Source organism: Poecilia mexicana, unplaced genomic scaffold (genome assembly GCF_051168715.1).
Source record: "Poecilia mexicana isolate PSO_F unplaced genomic scaffold, ASM5116871v1 scaffold_11, whole genome shotgun sequence".
In the NCBI taxonomy this organism is placed as follows: Eukaryota; Metazoa; Chordata; class Actinopteri; order Cyprinodontiformes; family Poeciliidae; genus Poecilia; species Poecilia mexicana.
This window is the reverse complement of record NW_028263380.1, coordinates 24,297,375-24,319,809: the sequence shown is the minus strand read 5'-3', so window position 1 is coordinate 24,319,809 and position 22,435 is coordinate 24,297,375. Positions and strand designations below refer to the sequence as shown.

The window sequence follows — 22,435 nt, the reverse complement described above, 5'->3', positions numbered from 1 at the left end:
GATAAAATGTCATAATTCCAGACTTTAGGATTTGACCTTTTAGCTCTGACCCCATGTCTGTTACAGCTTCACCCAGCAGCTCCTAAATCTTTTAAACAACCAGAGTCATGAAGTTCAGCAGCTCCTGGTTTGACCCACCAACGATTTCCTGACCTTACAGAGTCACAAGCTGGAGGCCTTTGAAGTAGCCTGACCCAAACTCCACCTTAAGAATTTCTCCTTATGAAGTTCCCCACATATTTTCACGAGAAACTGCTTTGCAATACAGGAAGCAATACTATTAATAACAACAAAAATATTTGATTCAAATTTTAACTACATTCACCAGTTTAATTATTTCATTGAGTAATAAGTGGAGAACTTTAGAATGTTTCATTATTTATATGAGACATATGTTTCTAGTTTTATTAAATTGATCACATAACTATAGTAAGTTATTATTTGTGGATTTACCCTACATCAGCACTCCTCTGTGGTTCAGCTAAATGTCAGGGGTCACCTGTGCAGCACCACACTGAGCACGCTCAGAAGACACCTGGACTCCAAGGTGGCGGAGCTGTTTGGCTCTCAGCCCAAAGTCAGTACCGACGCTCAGGGACGCCTCTTCATCGACCGCGACGGTTCCCACTTCGGAGCCGTTCTGGAGTTCCTGAGGTCGGAGAAGCTGCCGACGGAAAACATCCAGGAGGTCTGAGCCACACACGATGAGGAGTTGCTTTTAAATTGCTCTGTAATAGGGCTACAACAATTAATCAAATTAATCAGTTATTGGGATAATCATCAACTCATTTAGTAATTAATTAATCGTTAACTGGAGTATACAAACTCAAACAAGGGTAACTGCTGAAAGAACAACAAACTCAGAGCAGCAATTGAGTCAAAAATGTACAAAAAATATAAACCTTTTGCATTTAAGATAAAAGAAAACATCTTTTCATGTAGATATTTTCTACCCAGATCTCCTCAAGTAACAGTTGTAGCTTCATCTGGTTCAAAATCTGTAATTTGATATTAATATCCATCTAACATCACATATGCTTTCCTTGGAACTAGTGGCTTTTCTTTATAATTCAATTGACTGTATTAGATGTCCATGTTTTACCACTGTTACCTCAACTATGAGAGACAAAATGAGAAAACAAAATATCAGAAAATCACACTGTCTGCTGATTAAAGGATTTAATCAGCAGACAGGCTCCTGGATGGTTTCAGTACCTGGATTATCAAAATCCTCCAGGATGGTTTCTGCATCAATCTTGGTTTCTTCCGCAGATTTCAGGTCTGAGGAACAACCTGCTAAGGTTTCTCCTGGGAGTTCCTCCTTTGAAGAAACCTCCTGACATAAATCTTCAACTCAAGTTCCCTCTTTGCCTCTTTGCCCTTGTTGATGTATATTTCTTTGACAGCTTTCTGCCTTTTCAACTGGAGTTTTGTCTCTTCCAGTTCTGCCTCCAGGCGGGCCAGTTTTTGGTTGTCTTCAAAATTTCTGGCTCTCTCCATCTCCAGAAGGGAGCGCAGTCGTTTGATTTCCCCGTGTAAGGCATTTGGGTCCACAGGAGGGAACCGGCCTTCGGGGTTTTCCTGCTTACAGCTAATGAAACATTTATTATTGGAGCATTACATCAGACCAATAAAGAATATTTTAATACAGAATTGTGGAATTTGTTTAATATCTACTTTAAAGTTATTTTCATAAGGTACTTTTGATCTGAAAAAAAAAAACCTTGACTGGAAGACAAATATGACTGTATAAACATACATTGCCAGTGATATTTGGTTAAATGTTCTTTAGCAACTTAGACCTCAAACAAACTGTTTTATATCTGTCAACAAGTTTCTTGTGACCAGATTTCTGAACATATTTCCTTTAAGAATCAGTCAAGTTGATTGATTTTCCTTTCACACACTCAGGTCTGAAGCAAATTCCTCAAATGTCCATGTTGATAAGAAGCAACTCTCCAGCAATATGACACCACTATCACAGTACTTCCACCAATAAAACAGGATGCACTCTTAAGATGAAGACATTTTCAGTAAATCTTTTTCACGTTGGGCTTTCTCCTCATGTGAATACCAGGCTGATGCACATTGAGACAATGACATGGCATATTTTGTAAACGAATCCCAGGGTAGATGCAACCTGATATTTGAGTGTGTGATCTGAGCTGATCACACACTCTGAACCAGAGGAATTGAATTCCTGATGAATCTTTACGGATCCGCTCGCCGTCTGTCCAGCTGTCTGATGCTCTCTGTTTCCATCTGTCAGCAGAGCTAAAAGCTGCAGCTCAGTGAAGTCATGTCAGAATGTCTCACAACATTTCTCACTTCTACTATGACTGTCTCCGTTTCCTCATTAACAAGCTTCTTAGAGTACATAGTGTTTATTGCCAGCTTGAAGCAGCCAGGGCGGACAGGGATGGAGAATCTGAAAGGTTTAAATATAGGTGTATGAAACACTGGGTCTTTTCATTCATAAAACATTTCAGACATATATTAGGCCTGCTTTAGGTTCATGGTCATGGGCATCCGTACAGTAAAACATTCAATGTATTTAGAAGTTTGAGAAAATTAAAATGTTGGCAAGTATATTTCACGCTTAAGGCAGAAAACAGAATCAATCTGAAATCTGCAATCTGAAAAAAAAAACAGAAATGGTTTAACAAAAGTACAGGCCTGATGTATAAATATAACTAATAATTAATACTTTACCTGTTACTAATTCACTTGTTATACCTGATTGAAAAGTTAATGAGAAAACATGTAAAGAGATAATCCATCAGTGACTTAGTTTCAATCATTTAGAAAGAAAATATGTACCAAGAGAGGATCATCGGAGCTGATCTAGATCTAGGATCAGGATCAGGAAAAGCGAAGCGTGCAACTCTGCAGACCCCACACATCCTGGACACAAACTGTTAAGATTTGTACCTTTAAGTTGCCACAGAGACAGTTTTTTCCCCCACATTGCTTCACTTACCAGTCAAAGTTAATTCAATACTTACTGGGAGTAGTTAAGCCTCGTTTTGCTCTTTTTACATTTTATATTTGAAATGTCTTGATTGACAGCAAAGCAGAACCAGAGTCAAACTCCTCGTTTGGATGCACAAATTTCAAACCATTTTTGAACATCACAATTTTGCTGTATTGCAGCGGTTTCCGTAGTCACCGGATCTCCATCTAACACAGCATAGATGGAGATCTGAACGATGAAGTCCTGTGATGTCACTCTTGCCCAGTAGAATTATTGCTGCAGACAGGAAGTTATGAAGGCAAAAGCAGGTTCAACCCAATAGCAAGCAGCAAGGTGTTCCTAATAAAGTGGCAGGTCTGTGTGTCCCTATCACATATCAATGTAAAAGAGACAGGGTACAAAAATGTTAAAGTACAAACTTCATCCTTTGAAAGGTTTTATTGCCTCTCTGGTCACAAATCAAGAGTTAGTCCAGTGAATTTACATCCAGAATGGAAGAAGCAATAAATGAAGGACATGATATTTGATCTGGCAACATGAGTAATGTAAACGTAACACATGACAACATAAACGAGTCAGTCCTATATCTCAATGCCAGTCAATTACAGTTTATGTGATCTGATCACAGCACGTCTTCCATATCTATGCAGATCATTTTAAATCACAGTCAATAATAATATTCAAATAAATTAATGTAAACTTTGTCTAAATTCATAAGACTTTTAGAGCAAAAAGATCAACATTTCATCTGCTGCCATTAACACATTCAGAATCAACACAATCATTTTGTTTTTCCTGCAGTGCTCAGGCTGGTCCTCTCACATCTCCAGCAGCAAACAGCTCAGTTCATTCTAGGACATGTTGACTCATCTGGTGAGTTTTTAGAATCCTGACTGGAAAATGTTTAATTTTCCACACCACACCAGCTCATTCCAGTTTTTATGCACGTCCAAGCTCACAGGAAACAGTTTCACCTAAAATAAAAACGCCTTCTGCAACAACTTCACACATTTGCAGTCCAGCCTTCAAGGTATTTCACTGTTAAAATTGTTTTTATAATAACTTTCCACATATCAGAAGGCATCAAAACTGTTTACAAGTCCAATTGTGGAGCAATTATTTGTTTTATTATGCAGCACAACATCAGTCCACCAAGGCAAAAAGCTATTTGTATCTGAACCAAACATTTTACTTCCAGTCCACTTTTTCTTTAAACTTACATTAATCAAAGCAGAAGGGATGTTTCAAAGATGTAGCAGCACTGCTTCCTTTAAATTAAATTTCACGATTGAGTGACTGATGACACCGAAAGCATTAAATGCCAAAAGCAGAGCAATGACTTGACAATAACCGCCACAGAAGAGCCTCCCTATGATATCCTGAAGGAGAAATCGTTTTTTTTCTCTGAGCCAATCTCTTGGCCAGATTACATGAGATTATGTATTCTGTTTGAGCAGCAGATTCACATAAGGTTATTCCATATTTTAACTTATGTGCTTCTTTAAAATACAGAGTAAAGATGGAAAAAAACACATGGAAAGAAGGATTTCCAACCACTATTGTTTTTGGTGGAGACGGAACACGCTGTAAGAGAATGACATATAATTTTCACTATATTGCCATAAAATTGTGGAGCTAATAATCCCACATAAATACTGATGTATCTGTATATATCTATGAGGATACCTCCCCAATAATATCACCATCACCTTTAAATAAATTCAGCATCCTAAACCATCAATTTAATTCCTCTGTGAAACTACAAGAGCAGCAACTTTTTTAAAGCCAGTGACTTAAAAATATATATTTTGATTTTCACACTGGTTTTCAAATACACATTTTTTAATGCTCGTGTGATTGCATTTACATTTATATTTATATTTAATGGTTTAGAACCAGTGAAATAACTTCAGCCGGAAGGGCAAAGCTACACAAAGTTATGTGAAGCTTTTCTTTTCTCAATTGCTTTTTGCTGTTCAAAAAAAAAAAAAAAATCTTACATTTTCTTTTTCAAAAAATAAATAAGAGCTAATCCTAATTTAATAGACATATTCATATAATTTATCTTAAATTAGTATTTTTCTGTAGCTCCATTTTGCTTTTTGCATATTTTCAGCAAGGGCGCTAATAAACTGTATTTGTTGACATTTAGTACTATTTGGTGCCAGCAGAGGGCGCTGTCACACAGACAAAATGTAAATCCATCTCGGTCCTAAATACAGAAAGCTCTGCTCAGAGGGACCCCTACAGGCGAACTGATGTAAACACATGAAGGAGCGACACCTGCCACATAGCCCTTATATATTGTTGCAGATGGCTCATATAATTTCATGGCTTTAAGTCATTAATGCTTCATTTGCTGTCAGCAGGCTTTAACAGAACAATGGGGTTTGTAATCTTTGCTCTGAGGAGGGTGATGGTGTGGGAGATACTCTCAGTGAGGTTCACAGGAAGCCATGGACACGGATGCAGCGAGATGAAACATCACATCTGACGTGAGCAGCGACGGCTCAAAACTGGATCCAGTTTGTGGAGCTTTGAGTCGTTGATGGAGGAGGAACAGAACTGGAAGTCCAAAACACACAAACTGATTAGTTTTTTTTTTTTACACATCAATAAAAGATGGAAAAAACACTTAGGGAAACTGTTTACCCTAAGAAAACAGTTTCCTTTTTGAAGATTAAAAAGACATAATCATAATTTCTAAAATTATGACAAGAATAGAATATAAAATGAAATATAAAAATGAAATAACATAATCAAATTATTTTTATTAATTGTATTGTTATTATTAATGTATTCACACCCAGACAAAAAACACCACTGAAAAATAAAAAAAATAAAAAAAAAACCTCTTAGCCACATTTGTTGCGACAAAATGTGGCTAGATATATGGCCACATTTATATATATGGCCAATAAGTTAATACATAAATAAATAGATGATGAGAATGAATCTCCAACACCAGTGAAGTCATGCTCTACCTCGCTGGAGCTGAAAAGTCTCCCCAGAGTAGATCTGAGCTCTGATTGGACTGAACCACCGTGTTGGAGTTACTGCTGTCCAACTCCAAGAGGCAGCCTGAAAGAGACAAAGAAATATGAAAATCATTTCATGCAGCTCACAGATGACACACTTTTTAAAATTCATTTTATGCAGCCGGAAGACAGATATTCTCTAATTAACACACTGACTGAGAAAATGGGTTACTCATGTAGGTTAGAGCTGCACAAGGTGGGATTTTTCCATGATTCTGATGCACAGAGATTAGTCATTTTTCCTCCAATTAGTTTTCATATGAGCTCATGTATGCAATATAGTCGTGGTGCAGCAGCAGCATGGTGCTACTAACCTGTTGCTGTGCCAGCTGTCTGGGGAACTGTGTTGTGGTTAGATGAGCCAGACGAAGGAGGCGGAGCTATCTTCCCTCCAGGCGGTGGTGGCAGGAGTCCAACCCCCGCTGAGCCTTGTGGACGGGGCTTATCCCTCTTTTTACCCTGCTGTTTATGGAACAAAGATGAAGTCAAGTTAAAGGCAGAAGAGGAAAAAATGAGCATGTTTACAGACAGAAGTTGAATATGTGCTACTTTGCAAAAAAAAAAAAGGTTGTCTAAACTGATTTCATCATAGCTGGTTTCACTGGTGTTTGTTTTCAAAACATTTTAACAATTCAAAGTTTTGACAAGGATCATATGTATTGTGTATTTTAGATACATTTCTGTTAGTCTTATATCTAATTTATAAACTGAACTGTATTAGTTTGTATTTTTAGTTCGTCTTTATGTTTCATTAAGGAGTTGTATAGGTTTTCTAGAAATAAGGCTTTACCATTAACTTAACTTTTTATAAAAATCTGGGAATTAAGGAAAATCCAGATATTTCCTTACCCCTATATTCAGTGTGATTGTCTGTCCCTCCTTAAAACCCAAATCCAGTTTTGGTCCTGAATCCCCCAGCTGGTTGCTTTTACTGATTTCACTCTCCTGTTTCACCCACCTACAAAGATCCAGAAACACAAACAATTTTCACTTAGAATTTTCCAATAAAACAAGCTGTGAAAACTTACATTATCAGAACCAAAAGAAGTTAAGACAAAAATTACATTCTTTAACCTTTTTTTTTTAAGCTGAATATACATTTGCACACTGAGCCTTCTTGCTTACTTGAAATGATCCTGCAGAGCGACGTTGAAATCAAAAGCGTCTCCTCGGTCCCCAAAGCCAACTCCTATGAAAGCGCTGCGGCCTGCACGCAACAGATGATGGGAGAAAACGTGAATTTGTTTACAGGTTTCAAATAGAAATGTTATCTGTTATTGGCAGAAATCCTGGAATAAAAACCTTTTGAAGAACAAAAAAAATACTTCAAATTGGAAAAACAACCCTAAACATGCAGCCAGAGAGATGATAGAATGACTTAGTTCAGTCAAAGTCTAAACCTAGATTCAGTAGCACGGTGTAAAAATATTAAACATTTATGGTCACAGAGAATCTCTGATAAATCTGAATGAGGTTGAACTACTTTGAGCCATAACTGGCGCTGTCAGAGACAAGCAGCTAGAAGGCGGTTCTAAAAGTATTTCCTCAGAAATCAATACAAGTTCATTTCAAATCTTTTACCTTTCGAAAACCATCTATCCTTGTCCTACCATGTGACAAAGTTTCTCTACTTTGAACTGATCATACAAAAAAAAAAGAATTAAAATACCCAGAAGTTTGTGGTTGTAACATGACAAACTGGGAAAACCTTTAAGGGGTGTAAATACTTTTACAGACAGTGTCCTCACCGCTGTCATCCTGTATCCTCAGAACAAAATATCGGCTGGAATCACTGACGGTTTCCACAGCGACGCCGGGGTATTCCTTCACAGGTGCCTGGGCAAACAGTTCCCCTGCAGCACCACAGGGCACATGTGTTAAAAACTGTAGAGAAATAATGGCTCCTTCATCTGCACAGCTTCTTTGTTTCAAACTGTATAAGTGTCAAAAGTACACGCTTTCCATGACAGCAATGTAATGTGCATGCAGTTTGTGTGACCTTAACACCGGTGTGTTTTCATTCTCAGTGGAAATGTCAGCGTCAGCAGGAGTTCCACTACCCAAGGAGTCTGACTCAGAGCGACAGAAAACATCAAGCCAACAAGCTTCATATCCAACCTGAGACTTTGTCTTCTAGTTTGATGTATGCTACTGTTCCTCTGGCCGTTATTCTCATTCGACCGGACCAGTCCGGAGCGTCTAGCTTCCAGTCAGCAGCCCTGCAGACAAACGGTTGTGGTGAACAGTCACAGAGCTGCAGGTCTGCTGGGATTACACATCCTAACAGTATTCAGCTTTCCTTGCAAGTGCAGTGCTGAAATGACTTAACTCAAGGCATCGTGTTGTGATCAGCTGCACACAATAAGCTCCAAGTAGAACTGAGCTCCATGAGCATTTTACTTTCCTGAAAGATAAACTGCAAAAAAACAAACGCACCCTACTTAAATTCTGGGGGTTTAGGATGTGACTAGGCAGGGCTTCCATAAGGTGATTAATCAATCAATCACATTTTATTTGTATAGCACATTTTAGCAGCAAGACATTTCAAGGTGCTTTACATAATAAAAGAAAAAATAAAAATAGCATGTGACATTGAATAAACAGTAAGAAAGAGAAAGAGATTTTGAAAAAAAGAAAAGAAAAATATTGTATTATTATTAACAGGACAAGGTCTTCAACCTTGCAGCACCAGGTTCCGTAGATTAGTTTAAATTACAGTCCAATTTATTTATTTATTTCAGGAGAGAAACACCTGAAATAAGTTCAGGAGTTTGCTTACTGTATTAATCCTGCTGCTAGATTCATCTTTTTCATCTCAGGTCCTTTTGCTAGTGAGAATTAATGATTTTTGATTACTTATGTTTCAATCTTATAAGTATTTTATCAATATTCTGCACTTCTATAATATTAAGATTGTTTATCTAAAAAATATAATTAAGAAAAATCTTCTTGCTTGACAATCTTGTTATGCACAATAAAAAATAAAATGTTGAAATTAGCACAGGTTCTGATAACACAAAAATCAAAATCCATCCTTTTCAGATTAAAAATGTTCATTACTCCTCAGAACAGCATGGGGCCCAACTTTCCATTTCTGCCCTCAGGATTCCGCCCATGCAGTGACTAGCGTGATGGACACGCAGCAATCCGTATGTGATGATGAAAGGAAAATAGACTTTCGATTTAGTTTTCAATATGTGTTTCCCGGGTCAGCAGTTCCAGCAATCAGTTCCAACCTATGGACAGTGTCGGGGACTGTTCTGGCAAACTGCCCGTATTGATCCAGGCGGCATGATGACAAATAACCAGAACCCTTTACCGCACACCGCGTCACGCAAGAAGCCAAACACGGAGCTCTCCAACAGCTGGGACGTGTTTCAAACAGAAAAACTGAATTACTACAGTTTCACTTGCATTAGTGGAACTCTGTGGCTTGGCGTCCATGTGAATGTATAGGATCGGATCTTCACCGACCACTAGTAAACCCCTTCAAGTAGTTCTGCTTTAACCCCGCAGGTGTTGTCTTACCTGTACGCGCGGTTCGAAGCACGAGGCGGGATGCGGTAAACGTTGACATCTGGTTTAACGCACAGGATCGACTCGTACTCTCCCTCGGCCGCCATCTTATCCCGAGTACTGATGTGGGAGGATCGTGGTCGTGAGTCACTTATTCAGCCCATTTCTAACGGGTTCATGAGTATGGCGAGACATGTTATCATATAATTATGAGAACGGATCTTTGCCATAATTTTGTTCTTCATTGGCCAGGTGAGCAGATCAGCAATTCATTTGTGTTTAGGTCATATCTAAAATAATTAAAAAGACTAAATCTGTCAGTTGCATGCTTTGTCTTTTCAAATAAATTCAAATCATCTCAGCTTTATTGGCATTCCTAAACACATAAACCATGTAGAAGAACTAGATTTGGTTTGTGTTGACTGCATTTAACATGTTCAAGCTAACATTCAAATAACACGGTGTATTGGAAAGACAATGACATATCCATAACAGGGAACCTTGAAAATAAAAGTAAACAATAAGACGAAAAACAAGCAAACAAAAAACAACGTTCAAATAAGAGGAGTAGCAAGTGAAAGCCAGTGGACATTGGGCAAATATTTCTCTCTCCCCCCCGCCACCCCCCTGGTTTAATTATATGTTACAATGGCTTGCCATAAAGAAGACCTCTTTACTTCACCTCGGCGTTAAACAAGCTCAGTTCTTAATGCTTACATTCTAGTCATAGAGTGAAAAAAAAACGGTTATCTAAAGAATAAATTAATAAAATAATAAATAAATAAATAGTAGGTAGCAGTATTGGATGGTAGTGGGCGGCTAGGTTGGGGGCGTGGACAGACAGGTGCCGATATCTGCGGAAGCGGAAACCGTAGCTTCGTGTCGTCTGCTCGAAGATATCTGAATATCTCTGGTCAGTGTTTTCTAGAATACGTCTCGTTTTATTTACAAAATATCCATACCATTTGGCGCTACTTTAAACTATTAACAGTGCCTGTTTTTTGACATAAAAGAAGTCATTTGATTCGCATTTTATTTTATATGTAACTAATTCCTGCAAACTTGACACCAAGGGTAGACCGTTAGCCATGTTGACGGTAGCGCCCCGTCTTGAGTCGCTCTCCGAGGTGCTGAAATATGATTCTTCAATTTTATTCTTGTCAGTGCATCTGCGTGTAGCTGCCTTAGCTTAGAGTTAACATCCTGCTTTATTATAATATGCCAGGGTTTTGCTTGTTCTTTCTTACACGCATGCTAACTAGCTCATAGCTTAGCAAAACAGTTGGCAAACCTAGAGTAGGTGAGGATCTGTGTTTGTCGCAGAAGGGAACAAGCACTGTCATAATTATCTGGTCTATCCAAACGTTGGCGCAGCATCTTTTAATGATGACTGGTTGCATCTCTGCAGCTGCTGGTATCTGGTTTCTGACTCTCTGATACAAAAACCAGTACAGTCAGGCGGCAGAGAGAACAACAAGATGAAAGGTCACTGATCTACAACCTGCACGCAAGCAATTTAAGCTAACAGTTCAACAAAAGAGGCAGCATTTACTCAAGGTATCTGTCGTTATCTATTTATATGTGTGATTAAATATGCCTGGATTTGGATCTGTCCCGCATTGTTTGATGTGTTTTCTCTTGAACAGACTGTGGTGGTCGCATCCCCCACCTCCGCTTGTCAACATGACGTCTTCAATGCTTCGAAGGCAGCTGAAGAACCTGGTCCAGAATTACTCTGAGGCTGAGGTCAAGGTAAAAGAAACACGTTTTTGGGTTGTTTTTATGTGAGTCAGCAGGTAGCATCAAACAGTTTTTAAATGTTTAGTGATTATGTTGGTCCTGACATGAAGGTGTGTACTGCATGTGTCTTTTCTTTCTTCGAAAAGAAACCTCTGCTTTTTCACTTGTCTTGATGTGTCCATCAGTTTAACGTATAATATTCTGTGTTAACAGAAGGACTTAATAATACATCTGCATGCAGAAATGTACCTATTCACAGTCTTACAAATTTGTATTCACTTCAGGTTCTTTATTATAATCTGTTACTTGGATTGAGGTAGAATCAAGATTCATATTCAAGCATTTCATAGACTTTTGATTGTTTAAATGGTGAACTAACTAACTTGCTATTCAAAAACTAATTGAAATATAAAAGCAGAGCGCCAAATACCAATTAGAGTGGAAATCTTGAAGATGAAGGAAATATAAAAAACACATTCAGTTCAGAATTTCTACAGTAAATGCTATAATTCTACACCTTGAGATGAAGGTGTAGCATTATACACCTTTATCTTCTTGCTACACCTTGCTATAATGCTACACCTTGAGGGGTTGTAAGGTTGCAATGTAAAATGATACACTGCAGACAAATCTCTCACAGTGCTGAAGTCATTGTTTCTTTACTTCTTTTCAGCTGCTGCTGCAACAGTATTCCTCCCTTTGCTTTGCAGCACCTTTGCACTTTTCCTTTTGCTTTTTCTGCAGGTTAGAGAAGCGACATCCAATGATCCATGGGGTCCTTCCAGCTCTCAGATGGCTGACATCTCTGATCTCACCTATAATGCGGTGGCTTGCAGCGAGATCATGACAATGCTCTGGAAACGCCTGAAAGACGACAAGAACTGGAGACATATTCACAAGGTGAAGACGATGATGAGAAACGGCAAATTAAAACAAATTTAATTTATTTTATTGACAGTCTTGAGCATTTTTTGTTCTTGGAGAAGTAATTGTTTAGCATTGAGATCTGTTTTTTACAGGACAGCTTTAATCTTTTAATGCCTGAAATGTGGAATCCAACACATTATCGATTGATTTTTCCTTTTCAACATCGGTAAAGCAGCTCTTTCTCCAGAAGCATTTTGTAAATTAATACCAATAAATGATGACGTAACATTTAAAATTTTTGCAAACACTACTCCTCAGTTGGATCACTTAATCCAATGAAAGTATCTTTCCAATGATGCTTTCATTGGAAAGAGTTGCTGTGACAACAGGTTTTTAATTATTTTGTTCAAAACACCAACATTCTACTATTTGCACTTTTTATTTTATTCATCTAAATAATTTCATAAACCTTAGTAGTGCATTAAAGGACTGTTATGTGCTTTGAAGTCCTAATCAACACCATAGATATTTATTTAAGCTGTGGATATACTCATAATTGTGACATCTGTTTGGCTAAAATGTCATCACTGTTCCAGCTGATCTGCAGCTGTACCTGCTAAAGTAATGAGCTAATTGAGTTGTATTTTTCTTCCCAGTCTCTGACTCTGTTGGAGTACCTCCTGAAGACTGGTGATGATCGTGTGATGCTGAAAATGAAAGAAAACATCTACATTGTCAAAGCTCTCACAGAATATCGTTTTGTGGAAAAGGATGGGAAAGATCAGGTGAAGCTTGTTTTTATCTGAGGCATTTAGCATTCTGCTCAGCCAGTACGGAGTTTATTGAACTGCATTAAGAGTATCCATTATTGGTGCTAAAATATTCATTGCCTTTTACCTTCATAACCTTTAGGCCTGGTGTTAAGCAATATTGGATTGACTCAGTAAAAGCCTTTAGAAGAAACACTCATGGTCTTGATTGCTTTGGCAGATTTTAAATATAAATTATTAAAGATAAACATTATTTTGGAAAAAGTTTATATGTTTTTCTTTACATTTTCTTCCATATTTGCAGTACTAAACCTGGGTCGATATGAGAGTATGATGATATGTTAACTTCTGGTGAAATTATTCATGGTGTCATGGTATGGACAACAAGATAATCAAAGTTCAAAGTTATTGTAATTGGTGCTATGATAACTTATCATTATTATTACATTTATAATGATATTATAATATGTACATCCTGATTTCTGCTTGCCAACTATAAACCGTGTCACCTTAAATTGATAGGTGGTACCCCTCTAGTTTCAACAATAATAATCATCTGTTTTCTGGCCAAGGTTCAGTGCTGTGTTACTTCATCACCCTGGAACTTTCACCTGTATGAACCACAGGAGAAGCAGGAAATTAAATACTTGCAGTTTTGACTGCTTACCTGTTTAAAACATCGCTAAACCTTGATACCTCCAACTGGCTCATGCCTAGTCTGTAACTTGTCAAATCAACTAAGGAATAATATCATTAAATTTGTCACAGGGAGTGAATGTAAGAGAGAAGGCCAAGGTTGTTCTTGTTCTTATGGAGGATGATGAAAAACTGAAAGAAGAAAGAGAGTTTGCTATGAAGACCAGAGAAAAAACATCCAAAAGTTCTGCTGGTAAGACATTCGGACTTGAAGTATGACCGCTGAACACTTTCTGGTTCCCTTGTTTCTTTTACTTGTGTCAGCATCTTATACATATTTTGGTCATTTTTTTCTATCTCTTCCTACTAGCATCATCCACAGACAATGTCAAGGATCCTAACTACAAACCAGTCTATGTTCCTGGAGCTTCAGGACTTCCATGCTTAGACAACATTCCATCTGTGGCCGACTTGACTGCTTCTTTTGCTGCCCGCAAAGAGGAGCGACTTCGACAAGAAGCAGAGAAGAAGGAGACTGAGAGACGAGTGAGTGAGACAAAACAAGATTATGCACTCAGATGTAGCCAGGGAAAGTTTGTACATTTTAACTACGATTACTTGAGCTTAAGAAATTAAGCAAGTTGATTCCTCAACAAAACAGAAGGGGAGATAACTTTCTGATCAACAGTCTAACTTTGTTTTGATGGGTACTTTGTCTTTCTATTCTAGGCCAAGATGAGCGAAGATGAGCTTAAATGGGAGGATGCAGGAAAAGCCGAAAATGCAGCAAGTGAGGTATGGGGCGGAGAGAAAGAGGAGGAGAAGAAGGAGGAAGTGAAATCCGATCCATGGGGAGCTCCCAAAGAACCCAGTACAGATCCTTGGGGTGCTCCAGCCAAAACTGAAGATCCATTTGTGGCAGACAAAACTGATGAGGATCCATTCACTGCACCTAAAGACAAAGAAGATCCATTCACTGCACCTAAAGACAAACCTGATCCATTCACTGCCCCAAAAGATAAACCAGATCCCTTCAGTTCTTCCAATGGGGATCCGTTCAGTGCTCCAAAGGAAGATCCATTCAATGCTCCAAAGGAAGATCCATTCAATGCTCCAAAGGAAGATCCGTTCAGTGCTCCAAAGGAAGATCCGTTCAGTGCTCCAAAGGAAGATCCGTTCAGTGCTCCAAAGGAAGATCCGTTCAATGCTCCAAAGGACGATCCATTTAATGCTCCAAAGGAAGATCCGTTCAGTGCTCCAAAGGACGATCCATTCAATGCTCCTCAGGACGATCCGTTTAACGCTCCAAAGGACGATCCGTTTAATGCTCCAAAGGACGATCCATTCAATACTCCAAAAGATGATCCATTTAATGCACCCAAGGATGATCCTTTTAGTGCACCAAAAGACAATCAGTTTAAAGCCCCCAATGGTGACCCATTTAGTACTCCAGAAAATGATCCATTTAATGCTCCAAAAGATGATCAGTTTAGTGCTTTAAAAGAAACCCCGAAAGATGATCCGTTTAATGCCCCTAAAGATGATCCATTTGAAGCTTCAAAAGACGATCCTTTTGGTGTCCCAGCAAATGATCCTTTCACTGCTCCAGTATCAACACCCCCTAAAGAGGAGCCGTTAGTAGAAGCAACAATATCTAAGGCTGACTCATTCACTGGTCCCACAACGCCACCTAAAGCATCATTTTCATCACCAACCAAACCTGTTCAAAGTGATCCTTTTGGTGGACCAACAACGCCGGGTAAGGAGGATCCGTTTTCTACAACATCAAAAGATGACCCCTTTGCTGCTTCATCATCACCATCAAAAGACGACCTATTTACAGTGCCATGCAGTCCACCAACAGAGGCAGCTTCAGATCCCTTCAGTGCCCCTGCAGCAGGTTCACCCCAAGAAACTGCAGATACATGGGTAGCTCAAACCAGTTCTCCACCTGCCAAAGGCTCTGATGCTTGGGGGGCACCAAGTGTTCCAAAGGAAACCAAGAGTGCCGATCCCTGGGGGGACGGCCCAAGTGTCTCTTCACAACTTGATGACTCTGACCCATTTGGAGATGCAACCAAGCCAGACGATGACCCATGGGGAGCCCCTGGTAAGAAACATTTAAATCTATTCTTGGAACCTGATTTGGAGGTTTAAATTTCCAGTTTGATCAGCAGCTGGATATATCTTAGTAAGGGCCTTGACATAGACTTCTTGAACATTCCAGCATTTAATTGTAGTATTTTTAGCTTTGTTGGACGTGAGCATTTCTCTTAGTGATATGCAGTCTTCACTGGAGGTTTATGGAAGAATAATGCTGTGGTGTGAACAGTGTCTACAAAGAATTTAACTTCAGTTTTTATGATGCTGTCAGTGCAAATATTTGAAATACTCACAGACTCTAGGTGGGGTTGACCCAAGTCCAGCCCCTGACAGCTGCTACCCTGCAAATTTTAGACGCTTCTCTTCTTCCACACTCCTGAATGAAATGAACAGCTTGTTTTCCAGCACTGGCCAGAACCACTATTGCTGATGAGACTATTGATGAGAGTATTTGATTGAAGTGTGTTTAAGAGTGGATGCATCAAAAAGTTGCAGGATAGTAGATCTCGAGGCTGGAATTAGGAGCCCCTGTCCTAGTGGGATGATTCCCAACAGGTTTTGCTGTTGAGCAGATAGTAGTGCAGATTGGGAGAATTGAATTATGAATCTGTCATCAGGTGTCAAGCAGGCAGTGCTTTCCCACTTTCAGTCTTTGGGAACCACAGTGGACTTCACAATCTTTCTGTTGATGTATTTGGTTTTCTCTGGGTGCTTCTGTCTCCTTCCTCCTTCTAAACACATTTATGCCCCTGTCTGCTTTGTGTCCCTGTGTTTCCAACAAGAGAACAGGTGGTGTGTCCTTCACAGATATTACAGGAAGTGATGGATGCAGACTCATCAGACTGAACTAAACATGCAACTATTTGAATTAGAGAGGAAATTGAAGCATTCAACAGCCAACTCTCATTTTTGAATTAGTCAGTTGTCAGATATTCCTTCTTCTTTTTTCAAGGTTTTACTCGTAGTCGCAGTATTTTATGAACAAGAAGATGTGTGTTTCTAAAGCCGTGTGTGTTTTAGCTCAATTCACAAGCACTGAGGGCAGTTTATGCTTTCACAATCAATGGATAGTATTTATAAAACTACAATCTGGGGTAATTGACCACTTGGGGTGCAACCCACATTTGTGCTGTGTATTATGAAGTTTCCCTAGCTCTCAGATGAAGCCTTTCACCCATGCTCCTGGGAGCATGGGTGAAATCTTTCACTACAGCTGCCTCATTTATGAAAACCCACTGGTTATCCTTAACTGCTTCTAATACACACACAGTTACAAGATACTGCCAGTTTATGTTATGCCATTGAGGGATTTTAGGCTTTTTACTGTCAGAAGGTTCAGACAGCAGCCTGTCTGTGTTGGATCTTTGTTTCATTCATTGCCTTGAGACTCTCATGTTCACTTGTTGTTGAGGTTTTTTCTTTACCTTTTGTTGAACAACCTTAGCATGAAACAGCAAATGCTTGTCTTACAAACTTTATTTATTCTCCATTGTGTCATTTGGAGGTTATGTAGTCTTAATATAAATGTTTTTTTTTTCTGTTACTTTCAAGTCAAACTCTTGTATACAAGAGTGTCACTGCAGAATTCCTACAATTGGCTTTTGGTTCTCAGACTTATTTTCTTTCGATTACATATTTACAGTAAAATATCACAAATACTGTAACAAATTTGACAAAACACAATGAAAGGTTACTTTGTAAGAGAATATGTTTTTCAGTATAGAACCTTGACTCAATGAAATCCTACAAAATACTGAACAATCTTGATAGAAAGGAGTAATTTTATCTTTACATCCAATATCTTGGGAAACTAGTGTACCGCTATCACTTATTTTGGGTTAATATATCCTAATGAATATTTTGTACTTCAAGGTTTTTAAACATGTACTTCTGTTCTGTTTTTCCATTCAGCTTCAGCTCCAGTCTCCTCAGATGATGCATGGGGAACCCCAGCTCCGCCCTCAGACGTGTCCCCCTCCGGCGACCCATTTGGAGACGGAGCAACCAAAAGCAACGATCCCTGGGGTGCACCAAGTAATGCTAGTGGTGATGGTGCAGGTAAAATATGGCTTTTTTTTATGCATGTTTCTGTCATCCATCCATCATTTAATGAAGCATACTGTGACTGTGTCTGATGTGCTTTGTTCTAATTACCTCTGAGTAATCTAATGAAATAATTAATTTTTTTTTTCTGCTGCCTAGTGCAACGTGGCAAATTGTGATTTTGTAATCTAAAGTCTGTGGCTCTGTTTGTGCGTAAAACCATTTTTTCTGTCATTGTGTGATTTTCATCTCAAAAGTAAAGCTTCTGCATGTGAAGCCTTTTTCCCTTCAATCCTTTTTCCTCACATCATCTGTACTTTGGCCGTCATTCAGCTAACAATCTTAACCAATTAACCTTCTCTTCCGCTTTGCTCTCTCTTCCTCTCTGACCTGGCCCCTAAAGAAAACACCTTTTAGAGTAGCATTGGACCTTTATTTGATTTCAGGAAAGCGAACATCAAAAGAAGAGGAGATCTGTAGAAAGACTGCTTCATTTTTGGGCTCTACAGGGGCGTCACTGGTTGACGTGGACGATCTGTTTGCCCCGAACCCCAAAACCAAACAACAGCCCCTCATCAACACACTCGCTGCCCGAACACAAGCCATCGGTAAGGTCAGAAAAAAAGCATCACTCTGGGTCACAAATACCCTTAAGGACACAACCTGTGTGGAGTATTACATGCAGATCACTTGATTATTAAGGAGGCATGATTCATTTTCCTGGGAACCAAAAACATTGCTGTTTCCATGGTGATTTTCAGAAGGAAGTGTTAATAGAAAGAAGCTAAGATTGACCAACAGTTGTTAATGGGTTTCTATGGAAACGCTTATTGTGATCCTTTTTGCACCAACCCGTTCCTCCTCTGTGGTCTTGCTGTCACATATAGATGTGTGTAAAGTTGCTCTCTGTAGATAGTAGTGTAGTAACCTGCCGACATGTTCTCATTCCTCTCTCTGCTCTACTTTGGTGTCTCTTTTCTGGAATGCTTCAAACTGCATACCCCACCCTCCCTCCTTGCCCTGCCTCCTCCTACCGCTCACACTCATTTCCCAGGCACATCCAAAGGCATGACATTTGGTCCTTTGGCCAGATCAGGGGCATTCACTGAAACTTTAGCCCCAAACTATAACCCCTTTGGTCCCAGCCTGGCACCCACTCCTGGTGTAACTCATTCTTCTTTTGGAGCTGCTGGTCCCTCTGGTGAAACGCTCCAGTTTAAGGAACCGTTACACGCTCTGGGAACGCCTCACTCTTCTGTGCATGTTCTTCAAGCAGCTCAGGACGCTCCAAAATATGGAATGCCACCACCTGCGACACAAATGGGGTTGCGAATGTTGGAGTCAGAATATAATGTGGGCAATATTTTAGGAACAGGAGACGCTGCACTTAGCTTTTTTGGAGCAAACTCAGCAGGTGTAAATCCATTTCTAAGTGTTTCTCCACAGACAGGAAGTGAGAACATCACAGGCAGTGAATCAAATGACATGGTCATAATCGATACCAATTCATTCTTGCTTTAACAGATTCTTTAATTGAGTCAAACCAAATTGTTATTAAATATCAATAAATAACAATAACCATTATGGAGCTTTTCAGTTTTATGACCATGACGTTGTTATTTAAGGCATGTTTCCATTTCTATGTCTGTTGACACAATGAACAGAATCTGCTTATGAAATGGTACGTTATTCTTAAAACCTTCCCTTTTGTATTTCATCCATTCCTTTAACTGTCCAAATGAAAAACATGTCAGCTGATGATGTGAAAAAATTATTATATTAAAATAAGTCGCCAGGATAAACCATTAAATCTATCTGGGAAAGGAAACACTCAAGTGTCTTTGGGGAAACACTAGAGTAACTGTGTATCTGTGTGGTTTTTTTTGTTACATGTTTGTTTTCTTCAAGTGTGCATGTGTTCAAAGGACATTTGTGTGTGTGCACACTGTGCAGGTGTGCAGTATATAGTTCTATATATATTGTGCTGATGTAAATAGTGGAAGTAATTACTGCTAAACCTTGAATTATACTGTATATCAAAGTGTTACAATCAAGATTAACTATTTATGGATATATTTATTGATTTATTTATTGCTTCGTAAATTATTGATGCAGCCGCGGCCTCCAACAAAAGAAGATCAGGTGAACTTATATGACAGTTTACTGGTTTAAAATTCAGCTCGGTAACTGTAGGTGTGTTCATTTTATCCTCTCTGATAGGATTCATCGTGCAGTGGAACATGTCTGCGTTGTATGTCCCAACAAATGACTTTCTGTTACATGCATGCACTCTGAGCACATCCTGTTATCGTATATATGTGAGTGTGTGTGTGTGTGTGTGTGTAAGAGTGAGTTTGACCTTTACAGTTTTGGTGTGTGAGTGAAACAAAATTCTGTATTTTAGAAAACACCTGCTATAAGAGTAAATAAAGGGATTGAGTTGATGTCGTTCTGGTTCCAGCAACGTGGAGCTGAACAGCAGCAGCTGAAGGGACTGAAAGTTATGAACGTTTCAACCTATACTGAGCCATGCAACTTCTCACAGGTTGCTTCATTTAAACGGTTTGCATTCTTTTAATCAACTCGGGGGGCTACCTGTTCATGTTCTGCTTGATGTGGATGAAATTAAACATTTTGATTGAATGAAATCTGATTTTATGCTCACTTGGAACCTAAGTGTTTCAGGTTTTGCTCATCCTAAATTATTAAACAGAAGGTTGTTCTTTAAAGCCTCACACAGCAGATGAAACGTCTGTGTAAAGATAGAAAGAAGGTCAGCCTCTGTCTGTTCAGACTATGAGGATTTAGGCAGGTAGACTGAGTGATTTTCAGATTTTATTTTGTATGAGATACATTTATTTTGCTGTGTATTTACCTTTAAAAGTGTGTTGTAGACTGTGACAGTGTACAGTATGTTTGAGAAATAAAATGGATTATGTTGCCTCTATATAGTGTGCTCTGTCAAAATTTGTGTTTCAAAACAGTGTAAAGTCATTTTTTTATCTCTGGTAATCAAATTGAGAAAATAACATTTTTGTCTTGTTTTACTATTTAAACAAAAGAGAGGCAAAATATCTAGTTAAGGAAAAGGTTTACTATTAGTAACCCTTTGGCTTAAATAGCTTCATGAAGATGCTTCTTGTGACCTTCTACCAGAGATATGGAGCTTATTCTAAAAGACAAAATCAAATAAAAAGTAGAAACATTAAAAAAAAAAAGTACAGCATTCACAGGATCCATTTGATTCATGTGGACCCAATAAAGGCTTATTTTTTACCCCTTGTTTTATAGTACATTATTTTATTTTAGGAGGTACATTTTCATATCCTATCATAAAAAGAAAACATCTCAATTCAATGAATTATAGATCTAAATCTATAATTTTGAGCTCAATTTTTATATTTACATCAACATCTGATATTGTCAGTATCAGAAGTCACCGCAAGAGGGCGATAATGAGCCATTACGACACCACCACGTTTTCACGTTTTCAGCACATAATTAGTCTGTATATTCACATTTTGAAGTAAGACCAATTTTGTTTATAATATATAAAATTGTATTATTCAGTAAGTGAATATTTTTTAAATTAATTGTGATTTAAGGTCCCTTTCAAAACTGGCATTTCAAAACAAGCATTTATGTTTTGATCTTTAAGGTCAATCAATAAGAAATACTAATTTATTACTGTATCTAAATGCAATATTTTAATAAAAATTATTATTTGTAGAAACCTTTCCATTCACGTGCATGTCCTGAATATTCCAGAGGTGTAAGATAATAAAGAGGCCATTACATAATTGTTTTTTGAGTAATTCAGGATATCCAGCTGAGCCGGATCTCAGTTGTTACATTCATGGAGAAAGAAGCTTAGAGTCTAAAAGCACAGAGATGTGTCACATCAGGATAAAATGGGTCGGTCAAGTCGATGTGTTACCTATTTTTACTCAAGCAACTTAAATAACATAATCCACAGGAAAAGCTCCTTTTTTTAGCATCCCGGATCCATAATAATTATAATTATGGAAACATAATGAGTATTTTCCATCCTGATGACAAACCATTTAATTAATTAAGCATCAGTAAGATTAAACTGAAAATGTGTTATAAGGTGTTAACAGTCTTGTTTCGAAATCAAATCTGTGTGATAAACCTTCATTGTTGTCAATTTTGTCATTTAAAATGTATCATCTTTGGATGGCCTATTACAACTTGAATCTGAAATCCTATTGGCTTAGATGGACTCTTTGGCAAGTAATAGTGGAGATAAAATGAGTGTAACTTTACCAGCCTGTGGAGTTTAAGCTGTGCTACGTCAAAATGTTTCTTTCCTCTTCATGGTTAATGTTTTGGTGTGACTGGTTTTCTGTAGTGGCTCTGAACTCTGATTGGGGGTCAGAATTATTTCAATTTTCATGCATTTCTGCTATAGCAAAACCACAACCTTTATGTGAAAGGTTTCATTCACATAAACCTTTAGGTTTATGTGAATGAAATTTTGAATTCCTTGTTTCTATCATAAGAACTCAGAAACAGCTTCGATTTAAGGTGCATTTTGAAAACGCTTTCATCTGTAAATTAAGAAATATCAGCAACTTCTGAGTTGGATAAATGACATAAAGTTGGATGTGTGTAATGTTTCACACCTGAAACATGATAATGCTTGGACAGTTTGTGGTTTAGCAGTAGCATGGCTCCCCCATTTCTGGAGGCTATTGGTCCTTGAGGTAGCTGTTCATGGATCCTCT

At 38.4% G+C, this 22,435-nt stretch overlaps 2 protein-coding genes across 3 annotated transcripts; one reads left to right on the top strand and one right to left on the bottom strand.

Moving 5' to 3' along the window:
* Positions 1–3,397: 3,397 nt before the first annotated feature.
* On the bottom strand, positions 3,398–9,675 carry necap1 (NECAP endocytosis associated 1). Its single transcript, XM_014990050.2, has 8 exons — positions 9,541–9,675; positions 8,131–8,231; positions 7,761–7,865; positions 7,138–7,219; positions 6,862–6,970; positions 6,327–6,474; positions 5,959–6,055; positions 3,398–5,539 (listed from the first exon to the last, which is right to left on the bottom strand). The coding sequence occupies exons 1-8, from the start codon at positions 9,633–9,635 to the stop codon at positions 5,485–5,487; spliced, it is 792 nt and encodes a 263-aa protein (XP_014845536.2). The 5' UTR covers positions 9,636–9,675; the 3' UTR covers positions 3,398–5,484.
* Positions 9,676–10,787: 1,112 nt separating this feature from the next.
* Positions 10,788–20,634, top strand: LOC106919546 (uncharacterized). 2 transcript variants are annotated; one of them, XM_088010447.1, is made up of 10 exons: positions 10,789–11,085; positions 11,175–11,280; positions 12,013–12,168; positions 12,792–12,920; positions 13,674–13,794; positions 13,912–14,087; positions 14,271–15,651; positions 17,556–17,702; positions 18,134–18,295; positions 18,742–20,634. In XM_088010447.1, the coding sequence occupies exons 2-10, from the start codon at positions 11,212–11,214 to the stop codon at positions 19,206–19,208; spliced, it is 2,808 nt and encodes a 935-aa protein (XP_087866573.1). In that variant the 5' UTR covers positions 10,789–11,085; positions 11,175–11,211; the 3' UTR covers positions 19,209–20,634. The 2 variants fall into 2 exon arrangements, with proteins under 2 accessions (XP_014845526.2, XP_087866573.1); XM_014990040.2 differs by lacking the exon at positions 18,742–20,634 and having other exon boundaries at positions 10,788–11,085; positions 18,091–18,153.
* The last annotated feature ends 1,801 nt before the right edge of the window (positions 20,635–22,435 follow it).

Bases quoted from the DNA above. Each gene is read 5' to 3' on its own strand.
- necap1 (XM_014990050.2), bottom strand. From the start codon at position 9,635: ATGGCGGCCGAGGGAGAGTACGAGTCGATCCTGTGCGTTAAACCAGAT. The intron at 8,232-9,540 runs GTAAGACAACAC...GTTTGTCTGCAG, and splicing joins GCTTCGAACCGCGCGTACAG to GGCTGCTGACTGGAAGCTAG. The intron at 7,220-7,760 runs GTGAGGACACTG...TGTTGCGTGCAG, and splicing joins GAGGATACAGGATGACAGCG to GCCGCAGCGCTTTCATAGGA.
- LOC106919546 (XM_088010447.1), top strand. From the start codon at position 11,212: ATGACGTCTTCAATGCTTCGAAGGCAGCTGAAGAACCTGGTCCAGAAT. The intron at 15,652-17,555 runs GTAAGAAACATT...TTTTCCATTCAG, and splicing joins TGACCCATGGGGAGCCCCTG to CTTCAGCTCCAGTCTCCTCA. The intron at 17,703-18,133 runs GTAAAATATGGC...ATTTGATTTCAG, and splicing joins TGCTAGTGGTGATGGTGCAG to GAAAGCGAACATCAAAAGAA.